This window comes from Pseudopodoces humilis, chromosome 1, assembly GCF_049639895.1.
Source record: "Pseudopodoces humilis isolate 2021_Gansu_Grassland_sample_001 chromosome 1, ASM4963989v1, whole genome shotgun sequence".
Taxonomy (NCBI): Eukaryota; Metazoa; Chordata; class Aves; order Passeriformes; family Paridae; genus Pseudopodoces; species Pseudopodoces humilis.
The window spans coordinates 115,465,220-115,488,159 of NC_142200.1; the positions used below are offsets into that span (position 1 = coordinate 115,465,220).

General features: G+C 34.7%; 1 protein-coding gene across 2 annotated transcripts in view; it reads right to left on the bottom strand.

Moving 5' to 3' along the window:
- The window catches only part of KCNH8 (potassium voltage-gated channel subfamily H member 8), a 174,351-nt gene that overhangs the window by 14,387 nt on the left and 137,024 nt on the right, over nucleotides 1-22,940 (bottom strand). For both annotated transcript variants that reach the window (XM_005518938.2, XM_088055796.1), the window contains 3 exons: nucleotides 18,875-19,089; nucleotides 4,237-4,275; nucleotides 2,172-2,533 (listed from right to left, as the gene is read on the bottom strand). In XM_005518938.2, the coding sequence (XP_005518995.2) occupies nucleotides 2,172-2,533; nucleotides 4,237-4,275; nucleotides 18,875-19,089 (616 nt within the window). The remainder of the gene's footprint in view (nucleotides 1-2,171; nucleotides 2,534-4,236; nucleotides 4,276-18,874; nucleotides 19,090-22,940) is intronic.

A 22,940-nucleotide genomic window follows, 5' to 3' on the forward strand; every position in this document is an offset into this window, starting at 1 on the left:
AGACACATAACCTAGTAAATTGAAAACAAGGGGGACAAAGGCAATTGGTAAGCCTCACCCCTATCTGAATCAGCTATTGTACAGCCCTCAATTTTCTCCCAAACACAGAAAATTCCACTCCTAGAAGCCAAAAAAGTCAGAAAATATTAACGTGTGACCTCTTCTGTCTAGTTCCTTAGGGCTAGACTGCAATGCTCCTTGAGGGTCTGAGGCAATTCAATAACACAAATGCCTCCTCCTAGGGCTGCCTTTTTTATCACTTACATTTTCTTCTTTTGGTGCTCTTCCACTTCATAGCCAACCCAAAAAGCAATCGGAAAGACCACGGCTCTATTCTAGAAACTAAAATTCTACCTTCTGTTCCTTGCACCAAGAGCTCTTTAAACTTTTGACCCAGACTTTGGGCTTGGCTGCTTTCACTGTGGGGCACAAAGAACCTGAAGTACCTGTGAAGAATTCTGGTTAGTTTCCTCTAGGAAACATCCACAGCAGAAGTTTCTTAAGAAACTGTGGTTATACACTCAGAGCAGCACTGACTGGATATTTCAACCAGAGACTTGTCTTTCTCTTGCCAGCACCAAATGTAAATGAGGATTTTAATTAAGGTCTTATTTTCTCCTTTATGCTTACAAGGAAACACTTAAGGCTATTTTTTAAAGTTGTATTAACTTGTTGGTTTAAATATTCTAAAAATATAAACTCAATCTAGGACATTAAAATGTTTTGTCTGAAAAAAAAAGGGTGAAAAACATACACCTTGGGCCAGTTTTCCAGCCTATTAATGGGATTAGTCTTCAGTTATAAAATTACTAATGGAAACAGGAAATAATATATGTAAACATACTTTTTCATATTTCCTTTTCCTGCCTTGGGTGCCAATGCCATTGGGTGCCTTATGCAGTCTGGCTGTGTAAGTTCACAGCAATAATGAGCAAGACTACATTTCAGCAGAAATTATAAAAAGTTGTTTTTCCCTGAAATGCCAGTTATTATGTGAATGATAACGGCCTTTACTCACAGTTGACTGAACCAAATTCATATGAGATGTAGCAAACAAATGAGAAAATATCACATAGTGCTATGGTTTGTCTGGCATAATGGTGTTTTGTCAAAGGTTGGAGAGGTCTTGGAGGTATTTTCCAACCTAAATGATTCTGTGATTTCTATGATTTCTAAAATTGTTTTGTATCCTCCTACTATTTGAAATGTGTCTGTACTTATAAGATATATGATGAGGGGGAAAGATAAAATCTTGCATGTCCTTTTTATGATTGCATCTCTAGGTACCGGTGCTTTGACAGAGTTAAACAAAGCTCAAGCTGTGGCTATTTCACATTTGCAATGGCAAGTTCCTGAAACTTCCACTCTGCCTCTAATGAATGAAGGAAGTGCTTGAACATGTAAACCACTTCAATTTATGAAGGACAAAACTTGAACTGGAGGATGAACTATTGCTTCTCCTTGTATGCATGTTTGTGATTTCTCTAAAGAATTGGTCCTAAAACTATGATTGCACTGCAGCAATTTAGAAAAAAGTTACAAAAATCACCTGTAAGTAGTGTACAAAAAAAATTGAACTATTTTAAACTGTACACTGGTAATACCTCAATAAACTGTTATAGGATCATTCTTTATGTCAAAAGACACAGAAAAACAGATTTTCTAAACACTGTATCTAGTGTCTGTATAACTTCCATTATCAGATTTCCTGTCTCTAATGCAAAAAACCCTCTAAATATTTTTCAAAATTGCTAGGCAATTGTTTTCCATTATATTTCTCTACTCCAGTAATTTTTTGCATTTTCATGGCTATGCTCTAATTTCATCTACTTGCTTTCTAAATTTTTGTATCTCTGATGGACTTGGAATGTTTTATAGTGCTATTGTAGGAATGAATATTATAGACAAAATGATGTCATAAGGCCAGACTATTTAAATAGCTATTTTTGCAGTTGCTCATTTTTTTTACTGCCCTTTTTATGGGTAAAGATACTTTAGTTTGCAATGAAGTTCTAAAGTCATAAAATTCTGCATAGTGTGCAACAGTTCCTGCAATAATGGGGATGAACAGAAGTATAAACTATTACAAATAACATTTATAGTGTCAAAATAATGATATTTTTAATAGGAGTTACATGATGGAGAAGAAAATGACTATTCATAACTATTACCTTGGGCTCAGATCTGGTGGGCCACTGGTGGTCAGTGCTGACAGGTACAATTTAAGGTTTTTCTCCTTCCTTCTGGAGTAGTAATGGAGCTCTGTTTCATGTTTGGCTCTTGAGGGGTTTGAACTGCAAGCGCGGATGGGGGAATGAAAGGGCACAGTTCCTGAGGCCAGCTGCTTCAAGTTTCTCCCTAGGTGGCTTTTACTGCTTGCAGTCTTCTTCTGCTGAGTGCTATTTGTGCTTCGTGTATCAATTGTTGATAGGGTGCTGCTTTCTTCTTCTCCCTCCTCTTCCTCATCCTCATCCTCATCTTCCACAATTGAAGGGAGTCTCTTCTTTATATTTCCATTTCCCTTGAGTTCCGTCTAAAATAACAAATAATACATACTGCTGTGAAATTCAGAGCCTGATGCTGCAGAAACACATTTTCTCTGGTGCTCATTCTGGAACAAACCCAGACCTAACACAACTTTCATTTCTCATTAGAGAGAGCTCTTTTGGAATTTATCCATAGCCTCAGTTACGGCTATATGTGCAGATACAAGAAAAATACAAACAAATTAAAAAAGGTTGCTTGTGACAGGGTGAGCAAACTCACTGCAATATGTTTTGTTACCAATCAAGAGTACATGACTAGCTTTTACAAGCCATTTGCCATATGTACACTTGAGAAGATTAATTTTGTTTAGCTGAGGCATTACTTCTTGAATGCTATGCTAAGAGAATCTTGGTGGTGCACAGAAAAGATCTGAGGCTGGTAATTCAAATAATACCACTTTTTCACATGGAACCTTCTATAATATATAAATGGCATTTAAACCAGCCAGTGGAAACCCAATGGTCTCTGTGTCCTTCTTAATTTTTGTAACTGAAGTCATTGCCAGGATGGTAGCCAGACTTTTCGGCTCACTCTAAGTCCCATTAATGCACCAATAGTGTGACAGTTTTGACTTCAGAACCGAGTCATCAGAAAGAGGAGCTACATAATTTTGAAAAAAATGCTGTTTATATGCTTGGATGTTGGAACCATAAAAATTTAGAGGCAACATAGACTTGGGCCCTGTAATTTGCGTACAAATTAAAGTACAGTGTAGGAGATCAATGTTATTTTTTTGTGGTATCAAACCATGCTGATCACGAGTGCTGACACATGCCAACATAGACAGGATCAGACCTTAACTCAGAAATAGTTCCATTTACTCCTGTGCTACAGCTTACTGTATTGGTAGTAGGTGAATGGCCTAAGGCAGTTCCAGGCCAAATTAACAAACCATATGAACTTCATGGTTTCAAAGGGAGTTGGTTTTTGTTGTATTTAATTTACTATTTTTTTACAAGCTACTCCTCTTAATCAAGCTTGATTAAGACACTATTAGCTTCAGATAGAAAACCTCAGATGACCCTGCATAGTCAGATTTCCCACATTCAGGCCAAGTCAGATTGTCTGGGTGGAAATACAGATTTGGGGAATTTATCCAAATATTCTAAGCCCCTATTAGCATCTGTCTAAATGTTTTGCAGCATAGGTTTAATTTTGCTGTGTGTTACAGCATGATTTCATTGAATGTATGCTTTTCTCTTGGTATATGTTGACAGATTTAGTGAACTGGGGACTTTTTATCTGAGGTATTTAAGAAGAGGTAAGAATTCTAAGTTGTGACAGAAGGCATGTCTTTATAAAATAGAAAAACCTTGTTGTCAACTGTAGTAGTCATCCAAAGGCTGTCATGATGATCAAATTGTATAGGACCTGGCACTGATACTGCCTATACTCTATAGAAAATGAGTGTTACCCATATTCAAAATTTTGGATTGGGTAGCCATGTATTTAAAATGTAGCTGCTATAGGAGGATATTCAAATTTAGCATCTGGGAAAAAAGATCATAAGCTGTTACTCATAAAATGGGCAGTGGCAGAACTATTAGCATGATGTTATTTGAATTCTCATTCTGAAAAAAATTGGTATCTTTTCAAGAAGGAAAGGAAGGGGTTTCAAGCTTTTTCCTGGTTATAATTATGTGGATGTTTAAAGTGAAGCTTTGCATAGTTAAAATGTGATCAACATACCTGGGATAGTGTAGGCTTGTTGGATAATTTTGATATTACCTGAAAAAAAAAACAAACCAAAAAGGTAGGAAATATGTACATCTTCCCAGTTTGGCTTCCAACAGGATACAAACCTCAAAACCAAAACATGTATGTCAGTACAAGAAAGACACTCATGATAAAATGGTTATATTAAATTAAATGGTGACATAACACTGAACTAAGGATAATCCTTGCAAACAGATGCTGTGAAATAGAAAAGAAAAAAAGAGTTGTTTCATCTTAAGTAAGTTAATGAAAAAAATAATATTTTACTTTAATAAAAAAGTAGATCAGGACTCCAAACCTGTGAATAAATGTAGGTGTGTGAAATCATGCCTGGTAGGTTTCAGTGCTGGTTGGATGGAAATGCAGGAGCAAGTGCTCTACTTTGGCCCTGCTTAGCTTTAGCCCCTGTGACAGCCTAGTCTTCATGTGAGGACGAAGTGAGTACCTCCAGCACCTTTGAGGAATTTTCAAAAGCAGGGGTGGGACTGAAGCAAGTAGGAGCAAGGTAGTCCTGAAGGAGAGGTGTCTAACCTATTCAAGGCCATAATATTTTCTTTTCTTGAATTACACAGAAAGTAAAACAAAAGGAGGAAGAAGAAAACGTTCTTTCAAGTGTAACCATTTCTAAGGCAATCCACTGGAACTGCTGAGTAATATCTGTTGTGAAAATTCTGCTGTTTATTTGAATGTCCACATCTTGACCATGGACATGTCTCTTACAGCTTATATGTATGAATATATCCTATGAATATATAGGAAGATTTTAGTCTGCCAGGAAAAATTCTGAGAAATTATTTTCAGCTTTTCTAAACCCACATATCAAGGCCAAAAGTGCTTAATGCATCAGTCAATTTATTTTTCTCCAAACATAGGTAGAAATTAGGCATTTCTGAAAGTCATTTGAACTTGTTTGACAAAAGTCTTCAAAACTCCTAAATATTTAAATTTTCACACAGATTTGAAAATAATAATTGTGTGTGGGTTATTTAATTTTTTTTCTTTTTTTGTTCCAGGTCTTTCAGGTTAACCTAAAAACTGTTTTGTAGTGAGGGTACTAGTAGTGGTATAATATAGAATATTTAAGTTTTCGTAAGTAAAAATCCTACTGCACAACAGCCAAGCCAGTAGCAGGTGTATCATTAAATGTAGCAATAACACTCTAATAACTACCAAACAGAGCAACTGCAATAATTAGGATAGGTAAGCAAAATAACTGCCATGTTCTTACCGAGTTAGATAAAGTACTAGATTATATTAGCAGAGAATGAGATGTCAGATACTGAAATCTCACAAGTTGCATTGTAATCTATGCCAACTAAAGAATCAGTATCTTCAAGATTCAGGATGAGAGGAAACTAGCAATGTGTTAAATTATTAAAGTCAGAATTAGGAAGTACTACTTTGCATTTATTTTAAAAATATTAGTTTAAAATTGTGCCCAGAATTTTGGGGCGTCAGTTTTCTTGGTCTCTAGGCACAGGTACAATAAGGATGTTAAATAGCAACCTTAATTAAAATTCCAAGCAAATCCCAAACATTAGCAGCCTCACAAAAAACACATCAGAAAGTACCCATTTTCCTGCTGAAGGCTTTAGAAGTAAGTTGTCATTTGTAATTCGTAACGTGGGTGAAGATTTCCCTCACTTTTTGTTTTGATGTTGGTTGTTTTCCCTCCTGAATACATGTCAATCCTGCCTGTACATCTTGAAAACATAGACAAAGAAATCATTATATGGGTTTTAAGCTGCATGACCAGTTGCTAGCACTGTGCCCTTGTTTCTGGACCTCCCACTGCTCCCCAGCACAGGAGCCCCAGCCACCCATCGATCCCTCTCTGCTCTGTGGTACCCTGGCTTGGTCACTGCAGGGGGAAAGTGCCTGCACAGCTAATGGGGTTACTGTCAGCACTTTGCTGCCTTGTGACCTTCCCAAGAGAAGGGTAAAGGAATTTTTGAAGGTAGGTCGCTTTTTGCAAGGAGGGGAGGGAGTGTTCTCAGGAGGCTGTGTAACAGAAAAGAAGGGTAAGTACGAACATGGAGCACATGATGTGAGAAGCTTCTTTTCAGACTTCTCCTGTTTCCCCAAACTTGCTCCTTTAACCCACTAGGGACAATTTCTGTCTGAAAATACTGATATTTTAAAATAAACTGTATTTTCCAAAGCACAAAATCCACAGTAAAGAGCTCCATAATTGCTTCTGTATAAATACATTGCAGCCACACTTACTGCTTGTAACTTTGAATACCCTGTCCTGCACACACAGCAGGGGCCTGGGCTTTATGGCTTAAGGGTTGAAAGTTGGCAAAAGAAACTAATCTGTGCCCAGAGAGTATTCTCAAGGATTTCCCTACTAAACTTTTTCCAGCACCTCCTCTCTGTCTCTCCCTCCAGTCTCCAAGAGAAAAGATGAGCAAGAACTTGGACAGAGCCAGTCAAAGTGCAGTAAATTAAAAGTCCTCCTTAAGCACATAGCTTTATCTTTGTAAAAATGTAGTATCAGAGTAAATAAATAGGCGTTGTTGCCCTAGTTTCTAGGATGCTAAGACTTTCATTTACAGCAACACACTAGTGCAGTCTTCTATAAAGTGCTCTATTTTTTCTGTATGCAAAGAGTGTGCCGAGTACCTCATATGCCTGCCTTTTAACAGAAGTACAGCTCTTAAAGGATAAGCACCGCTGAAAGAAAAAACACAGATATTTAACTTACTATGCATTGAGAAAAAAAACCAGAACGATTTACGTTAGCATGAATTATGTGAAATACTGTCAGAGTCTAATTACGTTTTTTATTTCAGCCCTGGTGTCTCTCTATGTCTTGTAAAACCAGCTATTAAATTTGATTTTACAAGACAAAACAATAATAGACCATGTACCAAAAGCAGACTTATAAAATTCTTCCATTTATGGCATCACAAATCTATAATCTCCCAATTTTTTATTATCTAAATGCACAGATTTTAAAAGTTCAGTAATCCTTAACATTGTTTATTAGAAGCACAAAAAGAATATTTTTCCACCTGAAAACACTAGTGGTTTGCTGTTGAAAGCCAGTGATCTGAAAATTTTTTCAGTGTCAAGAGGTGGTAGTCATTTATAAAGTCCCTACCAGGAGCTGTGGCCAACCCAGATAATTAGCTGTACAATAATTCAAGATGCATTCCAATGATAAAACCCTAAAAAGAAAAATATAGAGACACAGGTAAATTGGAGCCTTATTGGAGGCTAATTCATTATGTGTCCAGTCAGTTTGCATGCTGGGGCTCAATAGAATGTTACCAGTGTTTGCTGGTCTGATTCTTTCTGGTTTCTGGTTCTTTGCCTTCACAAAAAGTAGGACTAAAAATAGAAACATAATTTCACTTATTTTCTTGTAATCTTTGGTACTAAAATACATGAGTAATTATTTATATTGAGGAGTCAAAAGGATAAAATACATTTTCAGGAAAGGATTTGAAATCAAACTGGAGTATTAACGTTCTTAGCATTTGGAAATGGGAAAAGCCTGTTTAGCAGCACTGGCAGTGTGGGGAAAAAAAAACCCTAAGAATGCATGCCAGATGTCCTATTCTTTGCAAATTTACTGTATGGTAATGGGAAAGATACAAGTACATAACAAGAGATTATTGTACCTCTGCAAAACTTAATGCCTCACATGTGCTCAGGCCTCGGTTTTCTGTAATCTGGAAATTTTTAATGAAATATCACAAGTCTTCTAAATCACAAAAGACTCAATCACTCACAAAGAGCTTGTTAGATATAATTGCTTTATACTGAGCAATTTGCCATCCCATCCCCTTTGTGTTCTTCTTGTTTTGTTTTTCTTTTTAAGACTTTCTATTGTTCTTTGGCTTGTTCCTATATTTTCTCAGGGTTATTCTTATCTCTCGTCCTTGCTTACTGGACAGATAAAGAAAGAGTATTTTGTGGAAGCAGATGTTTTCATCATTCTCTGATCCTTCTTACAATATAGAGTACATTGAGTTAGCAGCAAAAGTTGAACACCAGATCTGTCACCAGAATTTTGTCCTAGGGAGGTGGTAATTATGAATTGCCATGAGCTCTGCAATCTCCTGTTAAGTTGTTGTCCTGAGTGTTTTGTTTCTTTGTAATTAACTTGTGAAGTTGGTAAAAATGTTCTGTAACTGGCTGCTTGTGGTTAGCTTTGGATACATGGTTGTTTTGGGTTTTTTTTTTCCAAATGAATATTTTATTCAATGCAAAATTCTCACATGAGCTTTATATACTTATATATATTAAATCTATATAAGAGATATAAGATAGTCAAATAAATAATAAATAAAAATATTAAATATATTATTTATTACATTATTATATAACATTGTATTATACTATTATAATATCAAATTATAATATCTATTATAAATATAAATATTAAATATGTGTAACATATAAAAGATATAAATATTCTATATAATAATATTATATTTATATATTAATATATAATATATAGTATATATAATATAATACTAATAATAATATTTTGTGTTAAAAGTTTACTTTTTATATTTATTAAAAACCTGAATGTTAACCTCACTGCATTTATTAATTTTTAAAAAAAATTATACTTTTTTCATGAGTAATACAGGATTTACTGCATTTCTTGGTAAAAAGATGCTACAGAAACAAAAACCTAACAACTCTGTCACTTGTGTAACATTAGGAAGAAATAAATGGGAAACAGGGATGGTATAATTAGTAATTTTTACTTCTATATGCTTGCATCCCTCTACCCCACCCCAAAACAAGAGAAGAAATTCAAGTCTCAACTGCTCTGAAAATACGTCTTTCATAATAAATCTGTACCAGTAAGAATTAAAAAAAAAATTAAAAAAAAAATTTAAAGAACAGTCTATCAATAAGATGAAAAGAAGACAAAAGAAGGAATTATTAAAACAGACAATAGACCTGGCACTGACTGTACTGTCTGGCAGGTTGTATTTTTGGAAAAGCTTTCAGATTACTGCAGAAAAAAGATACAGTTGAGAAAGCTTTTTAATACTCTTAGAGTTTGATTACAGTCAAGTGAAGACTTACATAATAGTAACTACAATAAAGGCTAACACCTTTCAAAGCAATAAAACTTATATGCTTAACTTCAAGCACCTCTAATAAATATTTGCATGATTTGTCCTGGATTGATATTCACTTAAACTCCTCAGTTTGGAGCTGTAGATACTGTGAAGGAGTTGTGTTTGTATTGTTGGCTTTATCTTTAAATGGAACTCCATACTAATATTTATGTAAATATGTATATCTAACTTCAGAGGGTCTCTTGCAAAGAAAAGAGGGGGACAATCATGTGGATTTTGAAGAATATTCTCCAGTTAATTTTATTACTGCCAGTTGCCTAGTTCTACATATTCCCAATGTTGGCCAGGTGTTTTGTTAGCACTCACAGGACAAATAAGTGGGGTGAGTCCTAGTAGGTGCCTCCCTGAAGACAGCAATACATCTGTGGAGAATTTTTAAGAAAATTGTTTGATTTCTTTGAAGCAGCATGACATAGAACCAAACACGGTTATAGAAATCCAGTATCGATTTTGGAGAATGATGGAACAAACACTGAACATGGTGTGATTAGCAATGGAATCTGTCTCTGAACACTTACTATCTAGGCAGTATTGGACTGTATATACAGTATATATGCATAAAATGCATGTATGTATTTATTATTACAATCATGTTATTATTTAACACATCATAAAAAAAATTTCACTGGTCTGGTAAATAATAACATGATTATAATAATATAATGTAATATATGTCTTGGGTATCAAATCTATTTGCAGCATAGCTGTATTTGCACTTATGTAGGCAGGTTTTATAGCTCTAGTTTTAATGGGTGAAACTATAGATGCTTAAAAAGAACTATATGCAGATATATTATTTTTCATATCATTAAAATCTTTGCATTTGTACATAAATAGTTTTTGTTTTTACATCCTTTCATATCTTTGAGCAGAGTGGTGGGTCTTCAGAGGTCCTTTCCAAGCTCTGCTATTCTACTGCTATATGAGTAAAGAAAAAGTTGCACTAAAAAACATTACCAGCTCAATAAAATTGAGAACACACACTTGTCTCAATGTAAAATGCCAGTTTGATGCACAGCTTGCACAGCTTATAGACAGTTTTCTCAGAGACTACACTACATTTAGTTTCTCACATTTCATCAAGTATCCTGAGGTTATAATGACTCTGCAAGTCATGTAGGAACTTCACCACATAACCCATTCTGACATGAACATTATATATCAAGGTAGTCTATGCCCTCAGAAATAAGGTTTTATAGAAGACATTGTGGTACTATCATTTCCTTCATTAATTAGTCCTACATTACCCAGAATAATAAAAGGACAAGTTATTGTAAAAGTGTTTCTAAATTTAGGGTCCCAAATGGATCAGTGCTATATCAGTACAAAATAAAAGGAATAATGAAAAAAAAAAAATAAAAAAATCAATCCACTCTTCAAATTGACATAATTTTAAAATTTAGCTATATTAGGATTAATTCTATTTTCCATTTTTTACAGTACAGAGACAAAGATAACATTAATATTGTAAAAGTTATATTACCATGTTCCCTAAGGCACATTGAGACATATTGGAAAAAAGTTATCCTCCAGCATGCCTGTCTAATTAAAATAGAAATATGGTTAGATTCCAAGGCAATACTCTGAAAGCCAGGAGTTTTTCCTGTCTAAAATTCTGTTTGACACAGTGTTTTATGCCCTCCTCGTACAACAGTCTAAAAACATCAATAAGCTGCTTTGCTAGCCTGGATTTTTTTTCAACATGTTACCCTCGGGTTAAGCTTTATAATCTGATGCAGAATGTAATAATCCTAGGAAGTGAAATGAATGGGAATGGAGAGTGTTCAAAAAGACTCAAAAGCTAAAATTAGAAGTAAAATTTTGTCGCTTGTTTAAACATGTTAATTCTAGTTACAATGATTTTTTTTTAATATTTGTCAAGAAAGTGATAAGGTCTACTTGTGAAAATCTTCTAATAAATAATGTAAAGCTCATAATTCCTGTTTCTTAATCCATTCACAAAAGTAAAAGAGTCAGAATTTGGGGATGGGTCACGTATACCTAACATAGTCCCAGACTAATGTAATATAAATAGGTCCATTTCCTCTCCTCCCCTTTGTCCTTTTCCATATCTTTTGTGATTCACCCTTACAGTGAATTGTCCACTTGTTTTAGGTGAAAAATGAGAAAGATTTATAAAAGTACGAAAACAAATAAAAAAAAAATTAATGGAAAAAATTACATAATTTCTCAAATAAGTTGTGTTGCGATGAATCTTCTAACTGGAAAATTATCACAAATCATAAAACCACAAAAGAAGACTAAATTTCTAGAGACAAAACCAGACAGTGTAGGTGTCTGTGATATTATTTTCAAAAATATTAGAATAACTGAAGGCTACAGAAATGAAACAGATTATTAATGAAAAAAGATTCTTTGGGTAAAGATACTAGGAAAGAAAATAAAAAGGCCAATCAGTCTATCTTATTTGAATTACATGTTTTCTTGCTGCATTATTTCTCAGCAGTGTACCATATTGAAGAATATATTAGAAACATGATAGTGAGGTGATTATCTTGAGGGGAACTGGGGGGAGGAGATGGCTCAGGGGCAGCACGCATCAGGCTCAGCAGTAACTGCTGCTAAACAAGCTTTATGAGCTACTAGACTACAAAAAAAGGAGTCAGACCTGGCCTACACTATAGCTCCAGGTTAGCCTTGCTCCCACAGCAAGTGAAGCAGTTAATTGTCAGGCTGTGGGTCTGGAGGAGGCACTGACTGTAACCCTGCACAGGCAGGAGGCTGTGGCAGCAGGTTTCCTTGTTTGAAGCTAGTATCCAATTTAATAATCAAAGATCCACCAAAACATGCTTACTGTCATAAATACGGGTAGGAGACATGTGAAATAACTTGCAGAGATCTGTTGGAAAGGGCTTATTCCCAAAATACATCTCATCCATTTAATATCAAATATGAAGTGTAAAACAGGTGAATTAACTGCTCTGATTTTGTTTGTGTTTGCGAGTGCATGACTTGTTCCATAGGAATACAGAGGCTGAGCTGTGTAAATGACATTGTGCCAGTGTCAGCAATAGAGTAACGTATTTTGTGAGGAGGAAGAGAGAGAGAGAGAGAGGGACGAATAAAAAAACATATTTCAGATAGTTCTATAAGTATAAATGAAAAATCTGAGTAGCTTGTAAAATGTGAGAGCCCTGAGTTATATTTGACAGCAACCCTAATTGGAGAGTAGTCCATGCACAGAGGCAGGTAAGAGACCTACTCCAATGAACATATCAAGAATCTAAGTTAATTACATGTTACCAGTTTTAAAATTAGCTTAGTTTTTGACAGTATGAGAAGAACCTTCATTCCTACACTATAATCACTGAGAGGCTGAGAAGTTTATAACTCGGCTTCATATCAAGAGGTATAAAGGAAAAATTAATATATGGTGTTTTTAGGGCAGAAGCAGTGACTTCTGTCATCAGTCACTTAGCCATCAGTCACTTAGGGCTACTACCAGAACAATTAGAACAAAAGGAACCACATGCACATGGAGTAGAGAAAAAGATCATAAACAGTTGGTTCACAGTTTTAAAATTATTTTAGTTGTTGGGTTTTTTTATGAATAATCATAAGGGTAAAGTACCAGACTTCCATTTTTTAGGTGATTTATTCTACTGTTGTAATAATTCTTGTATAGAGACACAAAATCTGCCATTGTTTGGTCTCTTATTCTGCAAGCTTTATACTTGCTGGCAATGAATACCAGTGAGTTACACCTGCAATAATGATTCATGATCCTCCACTAGACAAGCTACTGACAGAGATGGGTGCTTAATATGCTGTAAGCATATTTCAAAATTACAAGTTTTACTCAAAGTTATTCAGCTTTACTGTTAAAGTAGGACTGATTGACTTTTTAAGGTAAACCACTTCATTTTACACAGCTGCTGGGTGGCGTGACGAAACCATCTCCTCTATTAAAGAGTTTGTTGGAATTATTTGGAAAATGTTCTATGAAAATTACTTATTATTAAAAATATTTTGCAACCTGTGATTGTCCTACAGTGTGCAGGATGAACTGTGATCCAGGCTGGAGTAGAGGAATAGTGACTTAAGCATGGCAGTGTAGTAAGATCTGATTTAGTAGTTACTTTTTTCAATGCATGACTTTTATTATAAGCACATAGGTAATACCCATGAAATAAGATTTTTTTTTTCCTTTGGAAGTTAAATAATAATTAATAAGTAATTACGTGACTGAAATTTCTATCAAGTTTCCTTATATTACAAAACTTGCCAAGATTAAAAGCAACTTTAAAAAAAAAACAAACCCACACTTATTGTTTTTTCCTTAATATTTATGAAGTAGCAAAAGTTATTTTCTTTTTTAATGTGAAATACTATTTATTATGCAGATAATAAATGCATTAAAAAATCAGAAATGTTACACTATCTTTGCTGATTCATAATAGATAATCAAATATGTAATAGAAAGTGTTACTGCTATATTGGAAAGCAACATTCATAAATTCAGATGACTTACAGTAGAAATCTCAATCTAGAAAAAGCATAAATAGACATGAAAGAATTCATGTCAAATATGTAATCTGCTAGCTGAAAACCAAACAGTGGCAAGGCAGGATTTAATCTGAATTTTGTGCTTACATTCAAAATATTTTTTTCTGTTCATATTCTGACTGCAAGAGCAATACCAGCAGAACAAAGAAAGATAAAAGTCTTCAAATAAGCAGTTAAAGTTACATGAAGAAGAATTACTTATATGCTTTTAAAATACTTAAGGCTTAGCTGGAACAAACCAGAAAACTCTCTATATTTTAGACTAGAATTTGTAGACATTTTCTTTCCCAAGCTGTGCCCTCTATTGCATGCTCCAGAGTTTAGAGCTACTTTCACCTTTACAAGCAATTGATTTGGTCTGTTGTCGGATTCTCCAATAGAAAATGAGGAGCATCCCTTGTGATTTCTTAGATATTGCTAATCACAACCTGAGCTTTATTATGGTAAAAATTCCTCACAACTCAGTCACTTATATTTAACAAATTCTAAACACCAGCTTCGTCAAAGGACAAGAATTAATCCCCAAATTGTCAGACAACGCCTTTCAGAAGGAAGATGGGGGAGACCCTTTGGTTTTATTGCTTCTTGGTTGTTAGATTACCTTTTAAAATGTATTTGTCTATTTATTTATTTTATTAGCAAGTCGCCTGGCTAAGGTGCAGTAAAACTCCATGTTCCCAAATGGAGAGGGAATCTACCACATTTTCATGAAACCTTGTCATTATGTTTCATTTACACTGTGATGCACTGATGGAATAAATCTTTGTGTTTCACAAACTGAGTAATTTCATTTTAGAGAACAGCCTCTTGGGGAGAGGGAAGGAAAGCTTTTGTAGGCACGAGAACACTACTTTTAAGTCCACAAAAGGAAAAGTAGATTCTTTTTAGTTGCAAGTCCTATCTACAAAGAACAAGTTTTGACTCTTTGGGAACATAACCTCTTCTTTTTGAAAATGACTCACATTGATAGAGCTTTAGTGAGACAAAGATTGTGCCTGCATGTGCCTTGTCTTCCTTTGGGACTTAATTATAGCTCAAGGGACAGTATAGGTGTCAAGGAGGCTTCTTGTTCTCAGTGTGACTCTAACCAGCCTTTGGTTTGATTTTTGGCTGGTTTCTATGGTTTGTTTTGTTTTTTGTTTGTTTGTTTTGCTTTGTTTGTTATTAAAAATCTGAATAATGTTCTCTACACTGTAAATTCTTCTGCGTGGACAAGAGAAATAATCAGAAACAATAACCTCTCACAAAGCCTACAAAGATATTGTCCAAACATTTACTTATTCTGAGTCCTTCATAGGATAATTCAGAGTTATGAACAGCTGCTGCAACTCTCTAAATGCATCAAATAACACATTTTTCCAGGGCTGGTGGATTTATTTCAGTTTCTTTTATATTAATGTATGTGTATAGATGCATCCATGTATGTTTTAAGACCCTTCTTCTGAGTGCTTAGTTTCATTAAATCAGATATGGGGCACTCTCACTGCCTAATACATATGCAATTTGTAATTCATAGTGAAAAATTATACAGGTAGGGTGAGGTACATGTCAAAATCTGTCACTCAGCAAACTATTTCCTTACTATGACAACATAGTCACAGACCTAAAAAAATTGGTTGAAATGGCTGAATTGTTTTAATGTCACAACTCCAACTACCAGAAAAATTAGTATTTTCTAACTGTCTTTAAATATCTGAATACTCTTACAAACACAGTTATTGGTTTATTGATCAAAAGGGAGCAAAGAAAGCAAGGAGCAGAATATGCAAAATCAACAAAAAGCTTTTTATAAAGTTTATATCTTGCTGTGGTGAAAATGTATACATAGATGGCAAAGTAGCACTGCCAGTGTGGCTGAACACACATTAATGGTTTTAATAAGAAATCACTTAGCAATTCCTGGCTTACGACTTATCACAAGGAAACCTTCAAACTCTCTCTGATTTTGTGTCTGTTTCTCTAACTTTTACTCATTAGAGTCTGAAATAATTGTCTGCTACTGTACTTAAAATCTGGGCTTTTCCTCCAGTATTGCTTAACAATGCTTTCAATCAGTCTATAACCAGGCACCTACAGTTTCTACTTGTTAGAAACTTGTCTGCTGGGAAGCCTGGTTACATCTCCTGGTTTTACTGAAAAGAGACACAACTATGGAAGTCCTTGAGCCTTTTCTGCAGTTATACCTTACTTGGAGTTTGGTGCAGATGAAGCACATCATTATATATCCTCTTAGACTTGCAAATGAACCAAGAAAACAAATTTAAAATGTTTGGGGTTTTTTTTGTGTTTGTGTATGTAATCCAGTGCAAAGTATCCAATTTTGACACTTCAGGAGAAGGACACTACAGGTGACTTCTGATCCCTTTTTGTCCACATGCCTCTAATTCAGTTCAAATCTCTGATTCAACTTTAATCAGCACAACAAAGGGAGAAATGGGATAATGAACCACCAGGACTAAATTCTTATTAATTCCCAGCTTTTTAATGCTGGCTTAAAGTTTTAATGAATCTTCAACCTACGGTAGATTTTGTGGACTTTGGCTGAAAATGCAATAGCATTTTAGGCCAAGACTGAAAGACACTTCAGAAGTCACAGTGGGTAAATTCATGTTATTTCACCCTGCAGTTCACGTGACTCCTCAGGTCTCCTCAGGTCACGCTTTCACCGAGTTTACATGACCCTAAATACTGCTGGTGATTCATTTTAAGAAGTATTAAATTCACATTCAGGTACAGATTTACAGTCATTTAAAACATCCATGAAAAACAGAGAGAGAAACAGACTTATTCTAATGAATAGATCTACTGTTTAACTATGGAAAAGTTCTGTAAATCCAAAAATTCCATAAAGCTGCAGAAGTCACAGATACCTCTAAAGTAAAATCTCCCTATATTAGGGAGAGGGAATCCAGATACAGTGGCCTAGCTGACAAACTCTCCCATGACACCATTCCCAAGCGCTGTATTTAAAAAAAACAACAACAAACAACAACAAAAAGAAGCAAGAAGTCATATTAACAAACCCACAAACCGTACATCTGAAAACTTCCTTCTTGTCTCTGAGAGTAACCATCAGATAACTCCAATTATTTCTGTTTGCAAGAAATTTCCTCCTGAAGCAAATTGGGTGGTTGACCAGGCACACTTGCTACTGACAAGTATCTATCCTTATTTGTCAAACCCTGTTTTTGTGGTGGTACAATTTTTGGCTGCCTTATTATGCTGTTTATCTTTATTAATAAGAAAAATTATTGGAAAGTAAATGAGATGCTCTACTGCAAGAGAAAGAGTAGTGGAGGGCATAGTTCAGCAGAGGATGTAGGCAAAAGTGACACTCATAATCTGTCTTGTATTCTGTTTATCTGTGTGTGACACTGGACACTATTTCATGTCAGGATATTTTTTCCTTCAATTTTAAGGTAATAGATTATACCATGAAAATACAGCACACATTCAAAAATGCTCAAAATATTTTCTTTTTAAAGCAGAAAAGTTACTTGGATGTGTCCCACATTACTTTAAATGCCATTCTCCTCCAAGAGCCTGAGAAACACTCACCTTCAAGGCTGCTGTAGGCTTGCTCTCAGCAGAGTCTGTACATCACCCAGCTGACATTGACTGGGAAGAGTTATCCCTGAATTTATAAAACTGAATGCAGCCGAGAGGGTGATCCCCAGATTTGTCACCACACAGAAAAGCATGAAGCAACACATTGTGGTGACCCAGGTTCCATGACAAAACTGTAGTGGGGAATGCAATAATCTTCAAACTCTATATTTACATGGAGTTTTACTCCTTTTCAACTCAAACCAGGGGAAATGTGTTATACAAACTAATCACCAGGCTCTCAGAACAGCTGTGTACTCTCAGCTGCTGTTTTCAGCAGCAGGGAGTTTGGAGACATTTCAAGAGACAAACAAATGAGATATCCTGGTTATTTTCCTCTCCAGAAGTACGCACTTATACATGGACTCATTTCTGCTGCAATGGTTTAATAGGGTGTTGCTGTGGAAATACTGGCACCAAAGTACACCTAATAGGAAGCTATGTAGAAAATCAGCCCATAATCAAACTCATTGGGGTTTTGCACTGAAAAGTACTTTGGTGCACTCTTCTTTGGCATTATATTTGTCCCCTGTCTTGAGAGTATCTTAGTGAAAATTCATGTTTTTCCAATGTTACTTCTCTCTGTGTCAGGAGAAACACAAAACAAAGACAAACACCTGAACTGTTAAAACACCAACTTGAAAGTTTGGCTATAACTGTCTTTGAGCATTCACATGATAAAGTCAGAAAAAGAGAGATGTCATAAAAGATTTTCACTATTAAAATGGGAATATACATATTTTCTATATAATGTCAGTGAAAGTACTTTGGTGGGTCTGTACTGAAGACTTTCAGGAGTGCTTTATCTGGAATTTCTTCTTGTTTTGTTTTTGTTTGGGTTTTTGTTTGTTTCTTTTTTTTTTTTTTTCCAAAATGAAGTATTAATTTAAGTGGAAAAACACATTTTAATTGCAGTGTATGAGAAACAACTGTTTTTTATTTTCAATGTGTGTGATGACAGACATTCTTAACTAAAAATGATAAAAAATGTATGAAATAAATGTTCATTAGGCTGGCCCATGAGCTTCTAGAAAAGGTATGCCTAAAAACCTTTATTTGGACACAGTTTATATAACTATGAATTATTTTTAGATATGAACAAAAAATATTAAAAAATAAAAAATTTTCTCTCATGGATGATGTTTGTTATGGAAAATGAGAAGCAGAGAGATTGTTCAATGTTTGTGATCTTACCAACTGATAAAAAATCATGTAGGTAATATCTGAATTATCAAACAAATGGAATCAGCGGTTCCTTTAACATAATTTGCCTATTATTTCTTTATTGTGACAAAATTAAAAGGAATGACCAAGGTATGAGAAACCATTGAAAGATTATAACTGCAGAGACCTTTAAAGATACTTACATCACTTTCATGGCCTTCTCTTAGATTGTAAGTGAGATCATGCTGGATGTCTTCAACAAACTTGTGAGCATACTCTGGGTAAAGGTCGAGGACTTCAAAGAGACCTTTGAGTATAATACATTGCAGGTCACAGTATGTTAGAGCTTTAACATCTGCGTTTGTTTTAATAACTTGATCCCTAATGGATAGGTTTGCTCCAATTAAATCTCCTTTACCTAAAAGGGAATACAAAAATAATTATCTTCAAACCATAAATTCTTTACTTATTTCTTGAATCATAAACCTGTTTAATATAATTGCTGCTCCTGAACCTGAAATCCCATTGTTAGTAATGCCTTGTTTAATTAATAACATGCTGAAGGATCACTAATTTTTTCCTTTTTTTTGCAGGTGCAAACTTATACACAATTAATTGGAGGTGCAAAAACTAATTTCCAGACAGGTAACTGGCTAATTTAAGGGAGCAATAAAGTAAATATGTATAAAGAAGATTTAAACTAGTAACTCATAGCAGGTGCAATTATTTTTCAAAAAAGCTGTTGCCAGGCATTTATGTGCAAGTCTTAAAACATGCAGGTGTTAAGGTAGCATTTTAACATTTCTGTTGAGAAGAAAAAATGTCTTAAGAAATAATTCTTACACTGGTTTTTTTTTTCATTTATGGGCAAGACTGCCTTAGAACAACAGTCTTATGAAAAGCTTCAGTTGACCATATATTGAGCACAAAAATTTTATTATTAAAAACTTCCATAACATCTGATCTGAGGTAGAGATTCCAAAGTGGAGTCATTGAACCAGAGGTTTTGCCCAAAAGTTGTCTGATGGTCTTCGTTAAAGACCTGGACAGTGTGATGGAGTGTATTCTCAGGAAGTCACGGGCAACACCAAAGGACAAAGCTGCTATTTAGGGGGACCTCAATGAAAGACAAAACAGCTGTTAGGAGTACCATGAAGTTCAACAAAACCAAATGCCAAGTCCTGTACCTGGGATGAGAACCCTCCCTACAGCAGTATGGACTGGGAACTGACCAGCTGGACAGCAGCTCTGCAGGAAAGGCCCTGGGGGTCACTGTGGACAAGCTGAGCATGAGCCAACAATGTGTCCTTGCAGCAAAGAAGTTCGAGGACCACCTGTGCAGCATTAGCAAGAGTGGAAACAGCAAGCCAGGAAATTACTCTTTCCCTCTATGTTTGTCATGCTTCATCTGGAGCACTGTGCCCAGTTTTGGGCTTCCCAGTACAAGAAAGAATATTGAAAAATTAGAATGAGTCCAAAAGAGGCTACTAAGAATCAGGGACTAAAGAATACAATTTATGAGAAAAGGCTGAAGAAATGGGGCATTGCTCTATCTTACAAAGAGAGAGCAAAGGAAGGATATTATTACTGTCTTCAACAGCCCAGCAGAAAATTGTAGAGAAAACAGAGTCAATCTTCTCTTCAGAGTGTACAGATATACTGGACATAGGGTATAACAGATGAAATTCTTATAAATCAGGAAATGAATGTCAAGCAACAGTGGAACAGCCTGCCCAAAGAGGTTGTGGAATTGTGAGCATCCTTGGAGATGTTCAAAACTTGCCTGGACATAGCCCTGAGGAATCTGAGATAAATTTTCCCTCTTCTAAGCAGGTTTAAGTTGGGTAGCTTCTGAAGGTCTGAAGGTCCCTTCAATCTTACATTATTCTGTGATTAATAAATAATAAATTAAGACTGTCACATTGGAAAATCCACTCAGCATGTGATTCCAACTGTATATTGCACAGGAAATTGCCAGCTTGCAGGGTAATTTAAACTAAGCAGTCAACTGTTCCTGAACGTTCTTAAATGGGATAGTTTTACACTGTAACTTTTTTAACTTTTTAGTACCTTGAAATAATTTTTTTCTTATTTACGTGGAGCTTGAACAACTTTCTCAAAAGTACTTCTCATAAACTCAGGGTAGAGAGGGATTATCACTTGCTAGGAATATACATACATTAATGCTACCTTGGGGTCTCTTAAAAATCTCAGTATAAATGAGAACTGGTACGAGCTTAGGTCAATCTGGGAAAGAGAAATTTGATAGGTAACAATAACGTCTGTCATTGCTCATCACGACATGTATTGCTACTTATTATTTACTAATTTATTGGTGCATAATAAAATATAGCATAAAGCTAAGCAAGAATACACTTTCAATTTTTACAGTGAATATCAACAATTCCTTAGATTTCTTCCATTATATTAAGCAAAGGGCTGACAGTGTTAGCTTATTGCTGGCTGTTAATGTGGACAAGAGAAAGAATATTTTTTATACTAAAACTGATGGTTAAACATTTTAATTAGAGACTTTTTAGATATATGAACAGTATTAGTATCAATACTGCATAACCATTTTGAAAAAAAATGTTAGATTTTTGATTGTAGTTATAATTTTGAAGTAATTTCATACTTAAAGACACTACAATTGATCTGGTAGTGCTAATATATGTCTTTTTTTAAATGAAAATCATGCAGCAAAGGCTGTAGGTAGTAACCTGAAGTTTCATGCAGAATTAATGAAGTGATTAAATGATTCTACCTTTAATGTAAACATTTGTTACATAACAGAATAATTTCAGCTATTCTTAGTAGTTTTTTTTTTTTTTAATTGGATAACAAGCTTATATATACATGTTTCTCACAGACACATCTGTTTTTCAATAAATTAGGGACATGCAAAGTTATAAATGTTCTCATTATGGATATTTTAAAAATAACTTACTACTAATATTTTTAACAAATTAAAGATATGTGCTCAAACAGTACATAACTCATATTCAAACATATTTTCACATAAAATATATTATTAGAGATAAAGTAATAGTCTCTAGAGGAAGAAAAGTTGTATTTAATGAGAGCATTTCACTGAGTTGTTGCTGCACTGCTTGTTAGTGAGAATGGTTCAGTAAACAAAAGCTAATCCACTAGAATTAGAATCAGGACAGAATTATAAAATATTCTGGGAACTGCAAGCAACTCAGCATTGTCAGGGAAAAAATTGTTGTCTTGGATTTTTACATGACATCAGTAACACAATTTCTCATAGGGACCTACATGTTTGATGCATTCACTTTCTGCTGGTGTTAATTAGGTTTAAACGATGAAGCTCCCATTCACTGTAACAAAGCATTATTTCATCATGTTATGTTTATGTTTTTTGTACTATGATTTCATTAACTGTCATCCCAGAATCCATGAATCTCTTTCTTACTGTTTTGATTGTCACCATTGCACAATGATGCTTTAATTAACATTTTAAGAACTGCTTGAAGATAGAACCATTAATGAGAACATAGTTCAAATGGAAGTACCTCTTGAACATTTGCTGGCTTGTAGGTTATGTTTTATTATAAGTCATATGTTTTTATCTTTGATCTATGTGATCCAATGAAATCAAGAGATTCTTAAACTTCCTAGAAACAAACAAGTGATGGAGTGATGTGGACTATCAATCTAATAGAATTAAAGGGTTCTGAAAAAAGTAAGACCTGTATCACATTTATATTCTGAAAAAAGACCAATCAAATGTTTTCTAGTAAAATAAAGGAAATTCAATTACAGAAGACCAGAAGCTTCTATTCTCAACAGTCTAGTGTAATCCCATGAAAGAGGAAGGAAAGCAAAAAGGGAAATGTTCTTTTTAACTCAGTTTTATAAGAATATTAAAAGTTATTAGAAAGAAGAAAACATTTAAGTCTAAGGAGAAATTAAAATCATAATAAATAAATTCTCTACTTTTAGAGTAAAAGTTTATATTTTATTTTGCCAAAAAACTTCATAAACATTAGCTGAGACAGACCTATTCATCTTTTAGATTAAGATAATTTCTTTAGTAGGCCTTAGATTGAGGCAAATCCCAGAAATTTATAGGCAGAGATGGTTAAACCTCAATGAGGTCAGAAACAGTAATCATGCAAACAACAAAAAATTTATTAGAGCAGAATTTCTGGCCTTTCTCAGTTCTAGTACTCAGATGACTGCAGACAGCATCAGTTACCATGAAGTAGCTTGGGGGAGCAGAGCCAAAAATACCTGGTTTTCACC